Here is a 22,018-nt window from a genome sequence, read left to right on the forward strand (position 1 = left end):
CCGGAAGCGTGTCTTCTCAATCAGGCTCCGCTGCAGGAAGTCATTACGACTCGGTTGCAACCTCTAAAGATGTCCCCATTCTGACAGTACCGCGACCGCCTTTTTTTTGTTTTCCTCTTACTACAACTTCCAGGGATAACTCGCTTCTTCACAAAGCTCTGTGTCGTAAAGGATCAACTCCACTATCGCTGCTAGAGAAGCGTCTGGAGGCTGAAGAGAGGGAGACGTGGAGAGGAATGTAGAGACCCGAGGAGGGTGAGGTTTCCCAGGGACAGATTTTGAGGTTGCTCCTGATTGAGGATGGCTGATAGTCCTCAGTCCGAGCCGCTGGCTTCGCCGGAACTCGATGACGACTTCAAGAAGCCAGCCCTGCCGATGTCCCCGGCGGCGCGGAGTAAGGCCCCGGCCAACAATCCTCCAAACCCGGAGGAGGTGAAGGAAAGGCCCACGGCGCTGCCGGACTCTGATTCCGGGGAGCCGGATGTCCCGCCGGCCCTGCCGGACAGCAGGGAGACTAGGGGTCCAGCGGAGGAGCAGCCGCGGCCCCACACAGCGGCTCCTTCCCCTGGCGGCCCGTCCCGGGCTCCCCCTTACCGAGAGCCGCCGTGGGGCGGCCCCACCACGGCCCCGTACAGCCTCGAGACACTAAAAGGCGGCACCATCCTGGGCACCCGCAACTTGAAAGGATTGAGTTGCTGCCTTTTCGGGAGGCTCCCTAGCTGCGACGTGTGCCTGGAGCATCCTTCGGTGTCTCGCTACCATGCCGTGCTGCAGCACAGGGTGTCCGGCCTCGATGCAGAAGGCGACGGCCACGGGCCTGGCTTCTATCTCTACGATTTGGGAAGCACCCACGGCACTTTTCTGAACAAAACCCGTATCCCACCCCGCACCTATTGTCGGGTCCACGTCGGACATGTTCTTCGCTTTGGAGGCAGCACCCGGCTCTTTCTTCTTCAGGTAAGTAGAAAACCTTAGAAGTGAAATCTCTGGAGCCCAGTCGGGTGCGTTCCTGAGCTCCTTAAGTTTTCCCTGAGAAAGGAGATTGTCCTTTATGAAAGTGCGGGAATCTGGCTCCTCATCTCCAGACGTCTTTACGCCTTGCCTTGTTTCTGAAAGTGACTTCAGCCATCCTAAACTCTAAAATAATTCTTTCGCTTGATTCATCAGGGACCAGAGGAGGATCGAGAGGCAGAATCCGAGTTGACAGTAACGCAACTGAAGGAACTGCGCAAGCAGCAACAAATGATGTTGGAAAAGAAGATGCTGGGAGAAGACTCAGATGAAGAGGAAATGGATACCGCTGAAAGAAAGGGGAATACTAGTAGTCAGGACGATGAAATGGGCTGCACCTGGGGAATGGGTAAGGCATTAAAACTGCTGCCAGAGGTTAATAAATCCGTTTCTATTGGCATAGTTAATTTTTAAAAATCATACAGCTTTCATGACTCTTTGAGAAAGATGAGGCAAATACAGTTTGCACATAGGTTACCAAAACTTAGATTTATTAATTTTTCTGATGCCAAAAAACTGAATTATGGGCCTAATTGATTTCTTTTCATGTGTTTTACAGTGCACTCCCTTGTTCAAAACTCTTAGCGTATAGTTTAACAATTAAAGTTTATTTCATTAATTAAGTACTGATTATCGCTAGGAGTAAAACTACATTCAATCAAATAAAACAGGATATTATCTAATATAGGAGTTCATTCGAATTTTTTGTACTTTGTGTAAACACCCTGAAATGTGAAATATGTAATCAGAGGCATAATTTGAATTTTCCATAACACCAGACATTTTGGCGGATAGGTATTCAGGAGTGGAGTCTGAAAAGCTGGATGACCTTAACTGTGTTGTGGGGAAGACAGATAAATCTTATGAAATTACTTGTGGTAAGTGCCAAACAAAAGCTGGAAACCACTAGTATGCTGGACTAAGGGTTCAGAGAAGGGAGCAGCCCCTGAGTACCTAGACCTGCACTATCCAGTATGGTCATCATCAGCCACACTGGGCACTTCTGGGGTGGCTAGTCCAAACTCAAATGTGCCGTAAAGGTAAAATACACACTGGGTTTCAAAGACTTAGTGTGAAAAAAGAATGTAAAATATCTCATTCATAATACTGTTATTTTGATTACATGATAATTTCACCTGTTTCTCTTACGTTTTTAATGCGGCTACTGGAAAATGTAAGATTGCATATATGGCTTTTGTTATAATGCTTGTTGGGCAGCACTGACAGAACTTTGGGACAGTGTATAAGTTTATAAACAGAAGGGTTTTAAGCTGGGAATTGAAGGAAAGGAAAAGAAGCCCTTAGGAAACAGCATTGGGACGGTGTCCAGGGCAGGGATTGATGATTTTTAAGGAAGTTCCGAGTAGATCAGTCTGTTGGTGGATATGATAAGTACTGGGAAATTATATTGAAGACAAAAGTATAAGACCTGGCTGTGAGAGAATGAGAATGCGGGACTGAGGAGTTTAGATTTTTCTTTTTTTACATAGAGAATATGGTAGGCAGTCTTGCTTTTAAAATACATATAGTGATGGAGAACAAAAGTAAGTTGCCATGAAAACAAGTTTTAACTTGTCACACAATGTAGAAAACCGAAGATGTTCAGACTGATGTTTTTGTGCTTGTTCTTCCCCACCCCCACCTTTCTTTTCATCACTGGGAACTTATCTTTGTGCGGCCTAAAAGGATAGTGACTGCCAGTCAGATAGTCTCTTATGTCTGATTGTCTTTGCTTTCTTGTATCCTGCAGGAGAAGATGCTGTAGAGGATGAGGCTGAAGAGAATCCCATTGTCTTAGAGTTTCAACAGGAAAGGGAGGCTTTTTATATAAAGGATCCAAAAAAGGCTCTCCAAGGTTTTTTTGACCGAGAAGGTATGTATACAGATTTTGACCCTGCTGGTAAAAATGTATCCACAAGAGGGTGCTTTTCTAGATCTTCAAGTACTTAGAAGTGCTGTATTTTATCTATCGTCCTCCTTGTTCAGTTCTTGCCTGTGTGGTCAGTTACTTCAGGTTTTTTTGGAAATTGTAAAAATTCTGTTAGTCTTTTTTCACATCTTGGAAAAAGGAAGTACTTTTTTCCAACTCATCTCATCCTTCTCAGAAGACAGGACAGGAGTGGTTGGAAGACTGACCCAGTTTGTTACAATTTCTTTGTTTCTAATTCCCCTGATCTTTTCTCATTCTTAGCATGGATTTCCACTTTATGTGATTTAAAGATTGTTTCCATTAAAAAAACAGTTAAAACTGGAATAAAGGCTTTGAGATAATAATTTAAAAAAGAACGTTTCTGCAGAGAATTGTTTCAGTAGATAAACTTTTAGAGAACATTTATATATATGTGTGTGTATGAGTATAAATATATACATATGAACTGTTTGCATTCTTCACTTAATAGTTATTACACTTCTAAAAACTAAGCAACTGTGACAAGTTAACATTAAGTCTACAACTTACAAGTGTGAAAGCTTCTATTTAGTGGACAAACCCGTGTGTGGAGACTTGATTGTTTTGAGTTTGCAGTTCTCTGTCTCAAGCTCATCCTAATTTTATTATCAGACAATAATTCCTAGGAATAGAAAGTGAAATGCTTTGAAATTTAGTGTTCAGTGTGGTTTGAGACCTTTGTATTCTTATTCAACCTCTGCTCTCTTTTCCCTTTGTATCAACTGGTAATTTTCAGATGCTATTAAAATTGTTTTGTCTTTCCTCCTCCCACAGGAGAAGAATTAGAATATGAATTTGATGAACAGGGTCATAGCACTTGGCTCTGCAGGGTGAGGTATGTTCTTTTCTCAGTAACATCGATTTCTGGAAAGTGGCTAATTTCAAGTTTAACTTATGGTTACAGACAACAACCCAAAGGGCAATTTTAGTCTTTTTGAGACTATTCATGAATTTGGGGATTGATAGTTTAGTAACACATTGGGGTTATTGAGGGATGGGTAAAAGGTGTAAGGAAAAGAATTGAAATTCAGCTTTGGCAAGATAGAACAAAATGAACTGAGAGATTAAAAAGCTATCTCAAAAACATGACTGTTATCATAAAGTATTAATGTTTTTCATGAGACTTGGGGCTTAGTTCTGTGCTTAAATCCCTCCCATACCAATGCAGATTACCTGTGGATGATTCAACTGGAAAACAGCTAGTGGCAGAGGCCATTCACTCAGGAAAGAAAAAAGAAGCAATGATTCAGTGCTCACTGGAAGCTTGTCGAATCCTCGATACTTTGGGATTGCTGCGGCAGGAGGCGGGTGAGTTTGTGGGGACTCTCCCTTTTTAAAAAAAGATGGATAGAAGGAAGGAAGATTGAACACGTAAAGTAATAAAACCTCTTTTTAGGGGAAAAATGTAAATTGTACAGAATTCTATGAAATGAGAAGAAAAACATTCTCTATCTCTTTAACCAAAGTTAACCTTTGTTTATTTATATTCTCCCAGACATTATCTATAGACATGTGTTCAGAACTAGAACCTTTAACAAAATACAAACACTCATAGCAAATGCATTTATATTTATACTCTTTTGTGACTTAAAAAAAATTTTATTTATTTTTGGCTGCAGTGGGCCTTTGTTGCTATGTGCAGGCTTTCTCTAGTTGCAGAGAGTAGGGGCTACTCTCTGGTTACAGAGTGCGGGCGTCTCATTGCGGTGGCTTCTTTTTTTTTTTGCGGCACTGGCTGTAGACTGCTGGCTCAGTAGCTGTGGTACACGGGCTTAGTTGCTCCATGGCATGTGGGATCTTCCAGGACCAGGGATCAAACTGGTGTCCCCTGCATTGCAAGGCGGATTCTTAACCACTGGACCACCAGGGAAGCCCTTTTTGTGACTTTTTAACATAGAATGTATCATGGATAGTTTTTATATTGTTGCATTAAATTTACCTTATTTGGGTAATTTTTATACCATTGCATTAAAGTTGCCTTATTTTTAAAAAATTTGCCATGTAATTTTTTTTTTAATTTTGAAGTTACTCTTTATTATGGCAAAGTAAATTACATATACTTTAAAACTACCAAAGTCTTAGAATATACCTGTTCTTGTCCTGCCCCTCTCCAGTCTTTGACTCTAGAAGGCCTTTAACTCTTTTAAGTATTTCTTCTGGCATTTAAATATATCCATATGTCTAATCCAATATCTTGTAATAACCTGTAAGGGAATATAACCTGCAAAACAAAAATGAATTACTATGCTGTATACCTAAAACTGATTGTGTTATAAACCAGCTATAGTTCAATAAAAAAAAGTTTAAAATTTTTCATATTTCTAGAAAACATGAGCATGCTATTTTTAGTCATGTAAACATTGACTGTAACAAGTATTTAATGTTTACAAGGTTATGTTTATGCAAATATTAATTACAACTGAGCAGTTTTTTTTTTTTTCCTACAGTTAATAATTGTGTTTGTGTGTCATGTGTTTGATTTTTTTTGGTACCTCTTTCTCATTCTTCCCACAGATTTAAATAACCTTCTAGTGTGTTTTTCCATATGGTCAATTATGTTAAGTAATTTGTCAGTTCTGATTTATTGGGAGACATTTCTCCTGAGGAGCACTCTTCTTTTAAGGATGCCTGCTGCAGAACAGTAATCTAGGGGTTCATTTGCTATATTCCTTGAGATTTCCTTTCTTTTTATTTAGGGTTGGATTTTCTGTTTCATGATTCTCGTATTTCTCGGTTTATTCGTTTGTTTCAGTGGGACACATCTTTCTGTAGTTTTGGCAGGTTAGGAAGCTGGTACCAACGATAAGGGCATGGATGGTAATAATCTTCAGTGCAGTTCACATTTTTCATTTTTCTTGCTCTACTGTTGTTTTGGTGGACATCCTCTAGTAGATTCCTAAGAAAGAATAGATAGCAAGTCAACTTTATTAAACTCTCCACTCTGTAAAATTATTCTGGCTTTACTTTTGGTTAATAGTTTGGCTGGGAATAGAACTCTAAATTGGAAGTAATTTTCCTTCACAACTTTGAGGGCATTGCTCTTATATGACATCCAGAACTGCTATTGAAGTCCTAAACTATTCAGGTTACTGATCTATCATATGTTATCTTTTTTCCCCTCCTCTCACTAGAAGTTTGTAAGAGTTTCCCTTTGTTCTTAAAGTTCTGAAACTTAACTATGATGTACCTTTCTGTGGGTTTATTTTTATCCATTTCCCTGGGTACTTGTTGGATCTGTTTGATCTGGAAATCTGGACAGTTCAGGAATATTTTGGGAATTGTGCCATTCCCTCATTTTATCTTTCTGTTCTCCAGCATATTGTTTGTTAGATATTGAACCTCTTGGCCTGGTTGTCTGTGTTTCTTTTTTCCCTTCTCTGTCCTGTTTCTGGGTCTCTTGTTCTTTCTGGGATATTTCTACAACTTTCTTTCTGTATTTTGCTATCAAGATTTCAATTTCCAAAGCTCATTTTGTTGTTTGGATATTCGTTTTTAAAACGTAATATGCCATTGTTGTTCATGGATTATTAACATCTCACCTCTCTGTTAATCTCTTTTCTCCAGGTTGTTTTTTCTGTTTATTTGATGTCTATCCTGTATGGTAGAGGTCTTTCTCAGGTATCATGTAGTTCTTAGTTGTAAAAACTACTTAGGGACAAAAAAGGTGATGAGCAGCTTGGAATATATAGGTGGGGCTATTTAAGTTTGAGGAACACTGTAGAAGGATGTGGGTGGGCATTTTGCAGGGAAACTCCCGATGTAAGTATCTTTAGAGTTTCCTTTTTCTGCTGGCAAGATTCCCCAAAGAGTACTCCTCAGTCTCCTGCATGAAGGGAGAGGACTGGCTGCCAGCATTCCTGGACCTATGTGGTAGAGATAGCTGAGCATGTTCTCAACATTTAGCCATTTTCAGGACAGTGCTAGCTTTTGAACATAGTACCCATGCCCTCAACTATACTAGTCAATCCATAGTTCAAAGACTTTCTATCTTAAACTCTGGGGTTTTTCCTGGGGGTGGGAAGGAGGTGAGTAGGTGGGGTAGATGATCTGTTTCTCCATCAGCTTTTACTCAGGCCTCTTTATTTTGTCACTGCTATCCAGCCCCAGTTCTAGATCCTTTTGAGGATTCTGTAGTATGATCAGATTGGTTCTGTTTTTTCCCCTCTGTTGGGTTAGGATTCATTTTTTTTTTTTTTAGTTTTGCTAAGTTAGTTTCCACTCATCTGTCTGCTTTCTAATTTCCAAAAATGTGGTGTTGTTGCTGTCCCCATTCCTATTCTTCCTATCTTTGTAGATTAGTGCCTTTAAAAAAAGGTCTCTTTGCTGCAGTCTTAGTGGGGTATGGGGAGAGAATGAAATTAGATATGTGTGTTCAGTATACTGTCTCAACTTGGAAATTACCAGGTTTATTATTAATAAGGACTGTTTTGTTTGCAAATAATAGAAACCTAATGAAAACTCACATGGGGAAAATGTTATTGGCTATAGAAGCTGGAAAGAGTAACTCACAGGACTGAAGAAAGAACTGCATGAACCAGGGCTGCAAGTTCTGGAAGCAAAACTTAGTGCTGTGAAACCAGAACTCGGTATCCTGAGGACACATGCAACCTGTATATGTGTATCTGTATGTCTGTCTCATGAGTGCATGGTTTTATTTTGCAAAGAGATTCTAACCCTATGTGGAAAAGCTGGATGCTTACAGCCCTGGATTTGTATCTTCTGTCTGTAATAACCTCATTGGAAAGAGAGCCTCTTTTTCTCCTATGTCTAAATATAACTCTGGGGGAAAGATTCTCATGAATCTGGCTGTGGTCACATGACTATACCTAATCTAGATGGAATGGGAGAAGAATTTTCTAGAGAAAGAGGGCACTTTTACCACACCCCAGGGAGTAAGATGACAGTAGGATAGATAGAAACTTAATGGCTACCATAGTCCTGTGCTGATGGACTTCCTAGATTTTCATTGTTACAATGTTGCATTGATAAATATGGTATAAATTCCTTATAAATACAATTGCTGGATTAATTGCATCTTTAATGTTGATGGATGTTGTAAGATTGACCATCAAAAACATTGTGTCAGTGTGCATTCCCACCAACTGTTTGAGAGTCTGTTTCCCCATATCCTTACCAAGTGAAAGTGAAAGTGTTAATCGCTCAGTTCAGTTGTGTTTGACTATTTGTGACCCCATGGACTGTAGCCCACAGGCTCCTCTGTCCATGGTATTCTCCAGGCAGGAATACTGGAGCAGGTTGCCATTTCCTTAGACATTATTAATCTTTTTATGTTCTTTCTAGTCTAATATATGCTTCCCTTGTGGCTCAGCTGGTAAAGAACTTGCCTGCAATGCCGGAGATCTGGGTTCAGTCCCTGGGTTGGGGAAGATCCCCTGGAGAAGGGAAAGGCTACCCACTCCAGTGTTGTGGGTTGGAGAATTCCATGGACTGTATAGTTCATGGGGTCGTGAAGAGTTGGACACGACTGAGTGACTTTCACTTTGAGTCTAATATGTATGAAATGGCATCTCATTATTTTAGTTGGTGTTTTTTAATTGTTAAAAAAAAGTTTGACATCTTTTTAAATGTTTGTTGGCCATTTGTATTTCTTTTCTGTGAACTACTTTATTTTTAATTTTCTTTTGGATTATTGGCCCTTTCCTCATTTATTTTTTTCCTTTTTCACTAGTTGATTTTTGAGAGCTTTTGCTCATTAAATAAATTAGTTCTTCCTTTGTTTGTTTTAACTTTTTTATTGTGGTAAAACATACATATCATAAAATTTACCTTTGTAAGCATTTTTATGAATACAGTTCAGTGGCATTAAATGCATTCATGTTGTATAACCATCACTACTATCCATCACAGAACTTTTTCTTCATCTCATACTGAAACCTTGTACCCATTAAATAGTAACTTCCTATTCTTCCTCCCTCCAGCACCTGGTAACCAGTGTTGCACTTTGTCTCTATGAGTTTGACTAGTTTAGGTACCTCTTGTAAGTGGAATCAGGCAATATGTGCCCTTTTGTGTCTGGTTCATTTCACTTTTAATAATGTCTCCAAGGTTTTCTCATTTAGTTGCTAAGTCGTGTTGGATTTTTTGAGACCCCCCATGGACTGTAGCCTTCTAGGCTTCTCTGTCCATGGGATTTTCTGAGCATGAATACTGTCCTTTGTTTTTATATGTATTTTGGCAGCTTGTTGAGTCCTCTCTTTTAATAATCGTTGGTGGTATTTTAAGTTGCTTGCCTACTTGCCTTCTTTCTTTTTATTTTTTTAATTTTATCGTTTATTTTATCTACCTCTAGTGTCTCGGAAAAGGAAAGCCAAGAACTGGGAAGATGAAGACTTTTATGACAGTGATGATGACACATTTCTTGATCGGACCGGCCTGGTTGAAAAGAAGCGTCTGAATCGAATGAAGAAGGCTGGGAAGGTTGACGAGAAGCCAGAGACCTTCGAATCACTGGCAAGTTTTAGTTATAGAAGGAGCTGTGGTAGTATTATAAATAATGTATTATTTATGTTTTTTTTTTTAATTTTTAAAGCAGTAGCATTGAAATCTGGTAGTGAAGTATATTTTTGTGATCTGTAAGTTTGATGGTAATAAACAACCATTTAGTCTTACCCAAGTTGGAAAAAAGTTTGGCTTGTTGCTAGAAACTGTGTCTACCTCTAGGTGGGTAGTGATCCATTAATGAGCATTCTTTGGATATGATCTTACCATATCTTTGGATATGATCTTTGGAAAAAGAAAAGGAAAAAGTTCCAAATTGTGACATTCTGAGGTACAATTGACCTTGGCTTTTGGTAGTCAAGAATTGTGAAAGGAATTTTTGGGGAGTATAGTTCTGGTAATATAGGCACACCTCAAAGACGTTGTGGGTTCAATTCCAGACCACTGCAATAAAGTGAATATTGTAATAATGTGAGTCACGTGAATTTTTTGGTTTCCTGGTACATATAAAAGGTATATTCACACTATACTGTAGTCTCTTAAGTGTGTAGTAGTACTATCTCTAAAAAAATAATATATATTTTAAAAATACTTTACTGCTAAAAAATGTTAACCGTCGTTCTATCAATGCAGAGTTGTGACAAATCTCTAATTTACAATATCTGCAAGTTGCAAGTAAAGTGAAGCTCCATAAAATGAGCTATGCTTATAGTCTTAAACAGTGTGTCCTTCATGAAATTATCATAAAGTGGCCTGCATTTTCACTATATTAATTAGTATTCAGAGTTTAAAACATTAGTCAATGTCTAGCTTTTTGATTCATCAATGAAAACAAATGCTTTGGGTTCTTTTGAGTAAAATAAAGTCTGTGTTTTGTACATTCCTTCTATTTAATTCTTGGTTCTTTAATTCAGAAATCAATTCAATTAGAATTAAATAAATGAAAAATGTTAACTCCCTGAGGAGCAGATTTAAATGCACTTCTGAATTAATCCTCTTAAAACTTGTCACAATAATGAAAATAAGAGGAAGAAGTAAAGGAAAGCTACCATATTTTGAAAGATATAAAACGTATGCTAACCCTGTTAATTTGGTGTTATAGGTTGCGAAGTTAAATGATGCTGAAAAGGAACTCTCTGAAATTTCTGAGAGACTGAAAGCCTCCAGCAAAGGTAAGGGAGTGACTCATTTATTGAGAGCAACACAAACATTTATTGAGTGTCTACTGTAGTGCACTTTGCTAGGTACTAAGGCTGTATTGGTTAGTAAGATATAACAGATATGGAGCCTTTCTAAGGAGCAACATAGAATTTTAGAACTACAAAGAACATTATAAATTATTTGTTTCAACCTTTTTATTTAATAGATGAGGAGAATGAAGCCCACTGGGGCAAAGTGACATTCTAAGATCTGGTACAACCAGTTTCCTTATTCCTAATATCAGTATCATCCTCTGTCCAGCTTCAAGTTAGTGACCTTTCTATGGAAACTTGGGCCAAATTTTAAAATATTTTCAGCCATCTTTCTGAACACGTATTATCCCTTTCTTGGACAGCTCTGTCAGAGTCACCGTCTCAGGACTCTTTAGATGCGTTCATGTCAGAAATGAAGTCAGGGAGTGCATTAGATGGTGTGTCCCGGAAGAAACTTCATCTGAGAACTTTTGAACTGAGAAAAGAACAGCAGAGACTTAAAGGGTTGATAAAGATTGTAAAGCCAGCAGAGATTCCAGAACTAAAAAAGTAAGTAAGTCTTAGTTATACTTGAAATTTTAAATAAGCATGTTTACATAGATACCATTCTGAATTATATCTTTGTTTCTTAGCTAATCACTTTGGACTAGAAATAGAATATAAGAAACTCTTTAAAGCACAAAAGGCAGTGATTTTGGAATGGGTAAAAATACATTTTATTTGTGAAATATAAACTGCTACAAGATTTTTAAAGAAAACTGTATTGATTCCAGTTTCATTGGAGGGCTCTAAATTTTTACTTAATCTTTTAGTGCAGAGTAAACTTCTTTAAAAAGCAGAGACATTACTTTGCCAACAAAGGTCTGTCTAGTCAAGGTGATGGTTTTTCCAGTAGTCATGTATGGATGTGAGAGTTGAACTATAAAGAAAGCTGAGCACCGAATAATTGATTCTTTTGAACTGTGGTATTGGAGAAGACTCTTGAGAGTCCCTTGGACTGCAAGGAGATCCAACCTGTCCATCCTAAAGGAGATCAGTCCTGGGTGTTCATTGGAAGGACTGATGTTGAAGCTAAAACTCCAGTACTTTGGCCACCTGATGCGAAGAGCTGACTCATTGGAAAAGACCCTGATGCTGGGAAAGATTGAGGGCAGGAGGAGAAGGGGACGACAGAGGATGAAATGATTGGATGGCATCACCGACTCAATGGACATGGGTTTGGGTAGACTCCAGCAGTTGGTGATGGACAGGGAGGTCTGGCGTGCTTCAGTTCAGGGGGTCGCAAAGAGTTGGACACGACTGAGTGACTGAACTGAACTGAAACTTCTTTAAAAAACATGCGCAAAAGGCTAATTTCCCTAATATATAAGGACCTATCCACCAGAGAGACAAATGGGCAAAAGATATCAACTGAAAGTCCATTGAAAAAGAAATACAAATAACTCTTAACTATATAAAAAGAGAAATACAATTACTATACTTATAAATGAGAAATACAAACACTACAATGTATTACCCTTCTTATCTATGATTTTTAAACCACAGATGAAAAGATGTGAGTACAGATTGTCATTTTAATGCCTGTATCTGTCATTCTCAAGAACAAGTTGATAACTTTTTAGTGTATTTAAATACTTTTTAAAAGTGGAATCTGTTCCTTTAAAGGGGGGATAAAGCACAATCTGAAGTTGATTTTATCATTAACTTTGGTTTCAGGGGAATTACTGGACACAAATGATATTTGAATTACGTTATTGATAGGTGGTAGATTAGCACTAGAGTTCGACTTCCTAGGTTTCATTCTCAACTTTGTCAATTTTGGGGAATTTTTTAAATATATATATAAAGCATCATTTTGTTTATAAAGTAGATTTGGAGTCTGTCAGTAGTTTAGCTTGACAGTTGGTCATAAATTGTACATAAATGTTCTTTTTTTAAAATTCATTTTTATTTGGAGGATAAGCTTTGCAATATACTTTTTGGGAATTTTAAGGCAAGTTATATAACTTCTTTGATCTTTACTTTCCTTTTCTGTAAATTAGAAGAAATGAGGTTGCAAAGATTAACTGAAAAGCACTTAACAATGTGCTGGCATATATGTATTGTCATCTTGTCATAATTTTTACTGTCACTGATATACTTAGCAACTATTTGTGGAATTGATTTTGTGGAGCAAAGGTAAAAACTCAGGAACTATAGTCCAAAGCAAACAAATTAACAATGAGTTTCAATTCCAATTCTCTAATCCTTTAATCTGCTAAGTCAGCTCTGCGAAGTAGTCCAAGCTAGAAGACAAACATCAGCTTCCTCCAGAACCTCCCCTCCTACTGTCTCTGTGTCTTCAGTTTCTCCTCCCTTTCTTACTTTAGAAAATAAAGAAAGAAAGAACTGCTTTAGAAAGCATCTGGCCTTCAGATGCTGTGTATCTTCTCCCTCATCTTCTCACTTGAGGGTTGAACTTCTAAACTTCCTACCTAATTCCATTTCTCCTACACCCACAAGGAACTCTTGATTGTGATTCCATCTTCTACTTTTTCATCTCCTTTGGGAGTCTTTGTGTGTCCTCCATGCCAGCCAGGCTATTTAATGGAGCTGAGAAATATCTGTGTTGCTCTTGCCTTTGCTTTCCTGTGCTTCCTGACGCTTGTGGGGAGGGGATATGAGGGATGTTTGACAAAGCATCTTTAAGGACAGGCAGGCAGGATTTCCTCCGGTGGCCTTATTAAGGCAATGGGTCTGTCTCAGTAGAGAAAGGGGGAGAGCACCTTGGAGTGGGGAAGACTAGGTAAAAGAAGGCAGGATTGGAACTGGGGCTTCAGTCGAGCAGAGTAATCCGTTTCTTGTATTGGGTCCCTGTGAATCAAGAGTGCCAGTGCTGTCCTTATGTTTCAGAATGCAGGGTTGTCCTCTTGTCATGCAAAGAAAGCACAGGGCCTTTTTCCCTCTGTCTCCTCATGCTGTCTTGTCCCTGTCACTTTTGCCTACTCTCGGAGTGTCTTGTCAACTCAACTGCTGTCCTTTTTGTTTTGCTTTGTTCTTTTTTTCCTCACATCTTTTCTAATTTTTACAGTCTCTTCTTTTTGCTCTTCCTTAGCTTTACCCTCAGGTACTTAGCTTTCAAAACTATATTCAGCCAGTGAGAACATTGACAGCTCACCAGCTGTGGGGTCTTTCATTAAGTCTTTGTCAGGTTATCGTCCCTCCCACCCCTTACACACATACTTTTTTTTTTTTTTAACTTCTGTGCTCAGAGCTGTTGTGTGTGGTTATGATAAGTGTGGCCTCCAGGTAAGTAAGGTATTGAGTCCTTTTCAGAGGTTGTTGGAAAATAGAGCTTTACACCATGGATCCGTCTCCTGCCAGTTAGTGGGAATGGGTCATGTCTATGTGTACGGGCATGTTATGAATAAGTAACATACAGGTAATACCCAGGTCAGTGTCCTTTGCCACTGACCTGTGTACTGTATGTATTATTTTATGAATGTGAAGTCAGATAGCATGTTGTAAATTAAACACCTTGTAAATTACTAGACTGCAGTAGCAGCTTCATCTGACCCTTAATAGCTCTGTGTCTGTGGTGTCCATTCAAACTCTGCTGGCCTGAATCCCTCTTCATTGGTGTATGAGTAAGTGTTTACTTTATGGAAAGTTTTGTTTTGCCAAAAGTTTCTTTCTCATGGTATTTTTAGATAAAACCTTGGCCTCACTGGGATATATATATATATATATAAAATTATTCTTTCTTTCTAGAATTGAAAGTCAGGCTACAGATGGAGAAAACAAAGCTAAAAAGCTCACATTGCCTCTCTTTGGTGCCATGAAAGGAGGAAGCAAATTCAAATTAAAAACGGGAACAGTAGGGGTAAGTTGTAGGTCAAGGTCTTAAACTTTTAGCTCTTGAGTTATCCTGAGCGAATTTTTCTCTTTCCTTTTCAAAACTCAATGACTCATCGCACAGTAATGTGAAAAGAGGCTGTGGACTTGGTACGATCACATCTTTTCCAGGATGTGGTTCTTGGATTTTTCTCTTCGGCCTAGGGTTATCAAGAATTGATGAATCGGGACTTCCTGGTGGTCCAGTGGTTAAGACTCTGTGCTTCCAATGTAGGGGGTGTGGGTTCGATCCCCGGTTGGGATCTAATATCCTACATGCTGCCCAGCTGAAAAGAAAAAAGAATTGATGAATTGATTCATGTGTTTGCATGTAACTGATTTGTGAACTAGAATACCAGTTCATTAATTTGTGATCAGTGTTGCATTTAAGAAAGAGTCTCCTGTGGTTTTTTGGGTTTTATTTTCCTGGTGGATAGATGTTATAATATTCAGACTCAGCTAACACTTGTTAGTAACATAATCTATACACCTGGTTCTGTCATATGGTTTTTCTTCCTTCATTTAATCCTTCCATCACTTTATGAGACCTTCCCTGGTGGCTCAGATGGTAGAGGATCCCCTGCTAATATGGGAGACCTGAGTTCGATCCTGGTCATACTGTAAAGCTGCTTGGTCATGGATTTTTTTTTTTCCCCTCATAGAAGTTACCCCCCAAGCGTCCAGAACTCCCTCCAACTCTAATGAGAATGAAGGATGAGCCTGAAGTAGAGGAGGAGGAAGAAGAGGAGGAAGAGGAAGAGGAGAAAGAAAAGGAGGAGCGTGAAAAGAAGAAAACGGAGGCTGGAAGCAGTAGTCTGCAGCAGGAGACAGAGCCGGGAGAAGCAGCACGGGAGACGAGCCCTCTCACAGACTTCACATGTTCTAAAGAAACAAACCATGGTAATGTCTTCTCTCTCCTTCCTGTGCTGTGCAGGGGGCATTTGCATTCATCATGCATAGGTTTGAAAAAGCAAAGCCAGTCCTTGCTTATGCATTTTGACTTTGTGACACTTTGTGATAATGTGATACAGCTGACTGTAACATACCTTCCTGGTCTTTCTTTGATTGCCAATTCTTATTTATTCTCACTGCAAAATATGGGCGAGTATTTCCAGAGTGTTCCAGAATTACTGAAAGTTGAAAGCTATGGAATCTGAAACCTTAACGGCTGTGGAGCAGTCCTGAGCTGCTGCCACTCTGTGACTGGAGGCTGGTGGAACAGGGTGGATGACGGGGCCTGACCAGGTGGTCTCAGGAAAAGCCTTCCCTTAGTTATTTTTCCCCCATAGAGGCTAAACATAATTGTTTCTGCAGCTTGTACTTCTCAGGAACCATCATACCTCATTCATCTTTTGCCACAGTTCTTGGCCGAGAGCCTGACATGTAGTTTTCACCTACATCAGCAAAGGGCTAATGAAAAATGTAAAAGAGGAAATTGATTGGTTTTTAAATATTAAGTATAATTTCTTCTGCTTATAAAAGGCATATATGTTCATTTTAGAAACTTTGGATCATACATAAAAGTCCAAAGAAGAAAAGAGGAATCTGCCACCCCTAGATATTATTGATTATCTTTTTAGTAGCCCCTTAACCCTTGTCATCTGCAGGGGTTGTTTTCCTGCAGGTTTGTTGAACTGCTTTGCAAGATTAAGACTGCAGAGAAAAAAGGGAACATTAGGAAAAACAAAAAACATTGGCAGTAAGCATGTGGAAATGTGTACATATGGACTTCCAAAACCAGGCATGTCCATGTGAAAACACCAGGCCTGCCTGGTATTTTTAAGTTACTTTGAGCTGTTTTAGGCACAGAAAAGTTACTGTTTCCTCATCCGTGAGAAGTAAATCTTTTGTTTTTGCATTTTCCTTTGTTACTGGCACCGTGCTTGGCCTTTTCAAAAAAGGCAGTTTTATATACTTTTTTTAGCATCTAGTCTTTGATTCATTCATTATAAGGATGATATATAAGCAGCATTATAGGGGAGCAGTAAGTATTGTATTTTTTTGTTTGTTTGTTTGTTTAAGGGCCCAAAACAAATGTGTGTCTAAAAATAGCCGATTACAAATTTTGGTTTATAAGATACATTAATTAGTAAATGAAGCTGATTAGGGGTTACTCCAGGCATTCATTTATTTATTAATTTACTTATTTATAAAGCAACATTGGGGTCATATTGTACATGATATTTTATAATCTATTTTTTTCTATGTCTTAAAAAAATATTCTTTTAAGTGTGGTTTTAATAAGGGGCAAAGTGGTCCATCACATGAATGTGCCATAATTCATGTAATCAACTCTATATTATTATGGATGTATATTTTTATTAATTTTTGCTATTATAAACATGCTTGTATATAACAAATCTTGGTGCTCATCTTTATTTTCTTTGAATATATTCCTTGAAATAGAATTTTTGGTTAAGAAATATGACCTTTTTTCAGGCTTTCAGTAGGTATTGCTAAAAAGTTTTGCCTCAGAGATGCCCAGTTTTTGAAGTAGAAAATTGGTGGTTCTCTGTTAGACATCTGGAGGCACGTTTATTGAAAACCTAATTAAGCTTATTGAAGCTAATGATAGTAAAACTGGATGATTATGTATGTACTTAGCTTTTCTTGCTTTTGCTTTCTTGGGTCCCCACCGCAAATTAAGTTAATACAGTATGCTTTGGTTCTGCATTTTATAGAAAACATGTCTCAACTCAGCCAAGTGGAACAGAATAAAGATTGCCAAGAGATCAGTGAAGCAGCTGCATCGTGTGAGGAGCCCTCAGGCAAGTGGAACAGTGACTCTTGTGCTGCTCCTTACACGGGCAGCCAACCGGTGTCAGAGATGGGGTGGGAGCTGAGCTGCGGGCGCAGACCTGGGGTCGATGCTGCTGCCAGGGCCATGGACAGAGTCGGAATATATGAGAGGTGTCTATTTGGTGCCATCTCATTTGTCTTTCTTTTCCTCCTCTGCCTCCTGGGGTTCCCCCCCAACCTACAAAGCACCCTAATACCTTCATTTTCCTCTGGCTCTGCAAAGCCCTCTACAATTTTACCTCTCCCAGAGTTGAGTATGTGCCTATCATGAGGGTAATTCCAACATTCTTAAATTGGTTGAAAGATTGGCTTATTAAAAGGACTGGTTTTTTTTTTTTTCTGCTTTTAACTATAGTGATTAAACTGTAAAATAGTAGAGTCACTCCATTTTCCTTTACCTTTTCAAAAGGTGTGATTAAATTCAAGCTTAGGATTTGAAAACTAAGGTTATTAATGAAGGGACAGTTGTCTCTTTATATAGTCTTTACAATAGAGTTTTTAAGAATTAGATTATGATGCTTTCTTCAATAATTATAATACTATTTAAGGAGGAATTTTTCTTTTTTATTTTTCTGAACTAGCCATCGCCTCTTTTTTTTTTCTTTTTCATAAATTAGCATCAAAGAATGAGAATGAGAAAAGCAGAGATGAATTCAAGAAAAAGAAAGCTCCTGGTCCAGGCAAAGTAAGTATTTTAGTCATAATCTTCACTTCTGAAGGTAAAAATGAATCCGTTTGTCATGAACCATATCCAGAAGAGTGAATCCAGGGGCTCTCTTAGCAGAATTCCCAGATGTCTACTACTCTTTCTTCTAGAAATCTGGGCTCTTTTTTTTTGAATTTTTGTTTTTTTAACCTGTGGTGGAAATCTTTGTGTTAATATATCAGTGCAGTGAGAGCTTCCTACCATGTGACGTGAAGTGAAATAAAAGTTGCTCAGTCATGTCCAACTCTTCGCAACCCCATGGACTGTCCATGGAATTCTACAGGCCAGAATATTGGAGTGGAAAGCATTTCCCTTCTCCAAGGGATCTTCCCAACCCAGGGATCAAACCCAGATCTCCCCCATTGCAGGTGGTTTCTTTACCAGCTGAGCTACAAGGGAAGCCTGAGAACACTGGAGTGGGTAGCCTATCCCTTCTCCAGGGGATCTTCCCGACCCAGGAGTTGAACCAGGGTCTCCCGCATTGGGGGTGGATTCTTTACCAACTGAGCTATCAGGGAAAAGCCCTCCAACTGTGTGGGTGTACTCAGTTGAACCAGTTCCCTACCAACGGACACTTGGGTTCTTTCTAGTCTTTTATTGTAACAGTGCTATAGTGAATAACCTTAATGTATATATAGTTGGGTTAGGATAATGTAAGTTCCCAGAAGTGGAATTGCTAGGTTGTGTCAGGAGGTCCACCCTCAGGCTGGGTGGTTTCACGAGAGGCCTCATAGGACCCAGCATGTGATGGAACTTTCAACTGTGGTGTATTACATCATTCATATGAATACTATGCACAACCAGCACAACCAGCAAAGGGAAAAGGCACGTGGAGTGAAGTCTGGGAACCAGGTACAGACTTCTAAGGGTCCTTTTCCAGCAGCCACATAGGCTGTGCTTAGTTCCCTTCACAACAAGTGACAACTTGTGGAACCGGAGAAGCTCATTAGAGACTCAGTTCCCAGAACTGGTACTGGGGACTGATCACATAGTAATCCTGCCTGGCATCTACCCAAATTCCATTGTCCTTAAAGGAAAGCAGGTGTTCAGCATAAACCACATTGTTTTTATAGTTTTGGCTCAGTGGGCCACACTTGTCGGGTAGGGTAGTGGGAACCCTCCTGAAATCCAAGTTCCCAGATGCCAGCCAACAAGTCTTTCGCACAGGCCCTTCAAAGGGTAACAGTTAGGCTGCTTTGTTAACTTTTTTGCACCTGGATCAAAAGGCAGATGTCAAATTTTCCTTTCTGGGGTTAGAACTCTCACCTGCATTGACTGCCTCTTTTAGAAAAAAATGCCACTCTCACTGGCTGAAAATAAGCTTGTTAAAGCTTTATGGAAAAAAAAAAATCAAGATTCAGAGAGAGAGTGACCCCCCATTTTTGGTTACTTAAGTCAAGATCATTAGTGGAAACTGTTCTCTCAATTTTTGTTTGCTAACAAAGATAGGGACAATAGTTCTTAGAGTTAAAATTCTTTTGAATAAAATAACATCTTTTCTTTGCAGGTTCCACTGATACTTTCCTCCAAATATCCAGAAGATGACCCAGATTACTGTGTGTGGGTCCCGCCTGAAGGTAGATGGTTTTTACTTTTCTTTTACTCTAAGATTTATTTATTTAGGTTTCAGAATAGGTAATATGTACTTAAGTAAGAGTATATAGTAGAAAAGTCTCCCTTCTGGAGGAATAGGTAGATATTTGATGAGACTAGGAAGTTATTGTTAATTTTTTTAAAAGTATGAGTGATATTGAGTTATTTTTTTTTAGAGAAAGTCCTTATCTTCCAGGGATACTTCCAGGTACTGTATAGAAGTGTTTGCACATGAAATGATAGCTGGGACTTGCTTAAAATAATCCCGTGGTGGAGGATGAGGAAAGACAGAGGAGGGGCAATAGATAAAGCAGGATTTGCCACATACTGATAATTGTTGAAGCTGAGTTCTGGGTACATGGAAATTCATTATATTTTTCTCTTTTATGTATGTTTTAAATTTTCTATAAAGTGGCAAAAAAAAAAGTATTTTAGTTATGCTTTAGCTACTCAGTTTTTTTCCTTTAAAGACAATCAAATATCAGTTTCTTATCACTTCTTATATACATTATATAAAATGCCTTTGAAAGCAATAAAATTTCATCACTTTTTTTTTTTTAACATAATTGGAAGCATATCCTATACCTTACTGTTTTGCACTTAATAGTATATGGAAATCCTTCCATAGCTGCTTACAGATTTCTTTTCTTTTTTTTATGGTAACATAGTTCTTTTTTTATGGTATGGATATATCGTTAATGTATTTAACCAGTTCTCTCAATGTATATTTGCTGTCTTTCCAGTCTTGTGCCATTACAAATAAGTCTACAATAAGTAACTTCTAATAAGTATAATTTTGCAAGTGTAGACGTGCACTTGTAGAAAACAAACTCATAAAAGTCAACACATTGGAGCAGAGGCTATGAACATTTTTAAGATAGTATAAATTGCATTCTATAGGGATTGTACTAGTTTATGTTCATACATACACTCTTAAGGCAATATAGGGCTTCCCTGATAGCTCAGTTGGTAAAGAATCCTGCAATAAAGGAGACCACAGTTCGATTCCTGGGTTGGGAAGATCTTCTGGAGAAGGGATGGGCTACGCACTCCAGTATTCTTGGGCTTCCCTTGTGGCTCAGCTGGTAAAGAATCCACCTGCAATGTGGGAGACCTGGATTCGATCCCTGGGTTGGAAAGATCCCTTGGAAAAGGGAAAGGCTACCCATTCCAGTATTCTGGCCTGGAGAATTCCATGGGGTCCCAAAGAGTTGGAACGACTCAGTGACTTTCACTTAAAGCAGTGTATGAGATACTTGTTTCCCCATGTACTTACCACAAGTTGCTTTTTCTGTGGGTTGGGTTTCTAATATGCTAGCAATTAATAGAAATGTAGGTACTAACATGCTTGCTTTTTATTTGCTGGTAAATGTTAGAGTAGTGCTGAAAAGACTGTAGTTTGAAATTATATACAAAAGGTCATATTTCTATTTGTTTTACTTTTTGCCCCACTGATGACTGGATATCTTTTCTCTCCTGACTTGGAAATGTGAATATCTATTTTTCTTTGTTTCTTTTTATGCTGATATAGGCCAAAGTGGAGATGGCAGGACCCATCTTAATGACAAGTATGGGTATTGATTGCTTCTGAATCTTAAAGGAAGACCTTGTGGACCATGTGACATGGGATATTTAGGATAATATATCAAGTTGGATGTCCGGAGAAGGAATTCAGATGCTCATTTGTAAAATCTGGTGACTGGCATTTTCTTCTGTACTCCTAGCTTCCTAAATTTACCTACCTATCTGATTCTCTTGAATTTGATATTTATGTTTAAAAGTGTTTGTGTATGTATGTAAAAAGGAACCATATATTTTGAGAATGAGTAAAGTGAGAGACATGAGTCTATTAAAGTAAGAAGTACTTTAAAAGAAGTACTATTAAAGTAAATGTCTCATGTTTATTTAAGGCCACAATGTCTTTCTTAAGCTTTAGGGACTATACTTTTACTGAGCAATAGGGTTCTTTCGTCAGATGGGCTCTAGGATTCACTGATAATTGCCTCCTCAAGTAAGTGCCAAAATAGGAGGTCATGCCAGGGCATAACCCTGGGTTCTCTGTGATTCTTGGAACTAAGAATAGATACACAGTGGGGGTTTCCTACTCCCTCCCACTGTAAGCCTCCTGCCAAGTTTGAGGACAAACCCTGGCTTACCAGGACACAGTTCAGGAACATGTAGCACACCTCATGCACTCAGGCACCAAATGCTGATAGCAACTCAGCCCTTTGAGTATCCTGGACTCTGACCAATCGGGTTAGTCACTCCTCCTGTGGAAAGGTGCAAATAAGGTCACAGAATGAAAAGCTGGATGTCTTCTGCCCACTGTGGGGCTTCTCACCTCTGTAACGAGGGGAATAAAAGTTCCTTTCTCTCTGGAAACATGAAATGCAGAACTATGTCTATTTCCACTCCTACTTCTCATCATTAGTGCCT

General features: G+C 38.8%; 1 protein-coding gene across 1 annotated transcript; it reads left to right on the forward strand.

The window, feature by feature from the left end:
* Window positions 1-300: 300 nt before the first annotated feature.
* Window positions 301-21,511, forward strand: SLC4A1AP (solute carrier family 4 member 1 adaptor protein). The gene is made up of 14 exons (XM_068974936.1): window positions 301-957; window positions 1,168-1,360; window positions 2,762-2,884; window positions 3,734-3,794; window positions 4,128-4,267; window positions 9,270-9,430; window positions 10,521-10,590; window positions 10,974-11,160; window positions 14,362-14,473; window positions 15,147-15,384; window positions 17,166-17,252; window positions 17,901-17,968; window positions 19,497-19,566; window positions 21,114-21,511. Exons 1-14 carry the CDS (start codon window positions 301-303, stop codon window positions 21,161-21,163), a joined length of 2,217 nt encoding a protein of 738 aa, XP_068831037.1. The 3' UTR covers window positions 21,164-21,511.
* The last annotated feature ends 507 nt before the right edge of the window (window positions 21,512-22,018 follow it).

Source organism: Capricornis sumatraensis, chromosome 1 (assembly GCF_032405125.1).
Source record: "Capricornis sumatraensis isolate serow.1 chromosome 1, serow.2, whole genome shotgun sequence".
Classification (NCBI taxonomy): domain Eukaryota; kingdom Metazoa; phylum Chordata; class Mammalia; order Artiodactyla; family Bovidae; genus Capricornis; species Capricornis sumatraensis.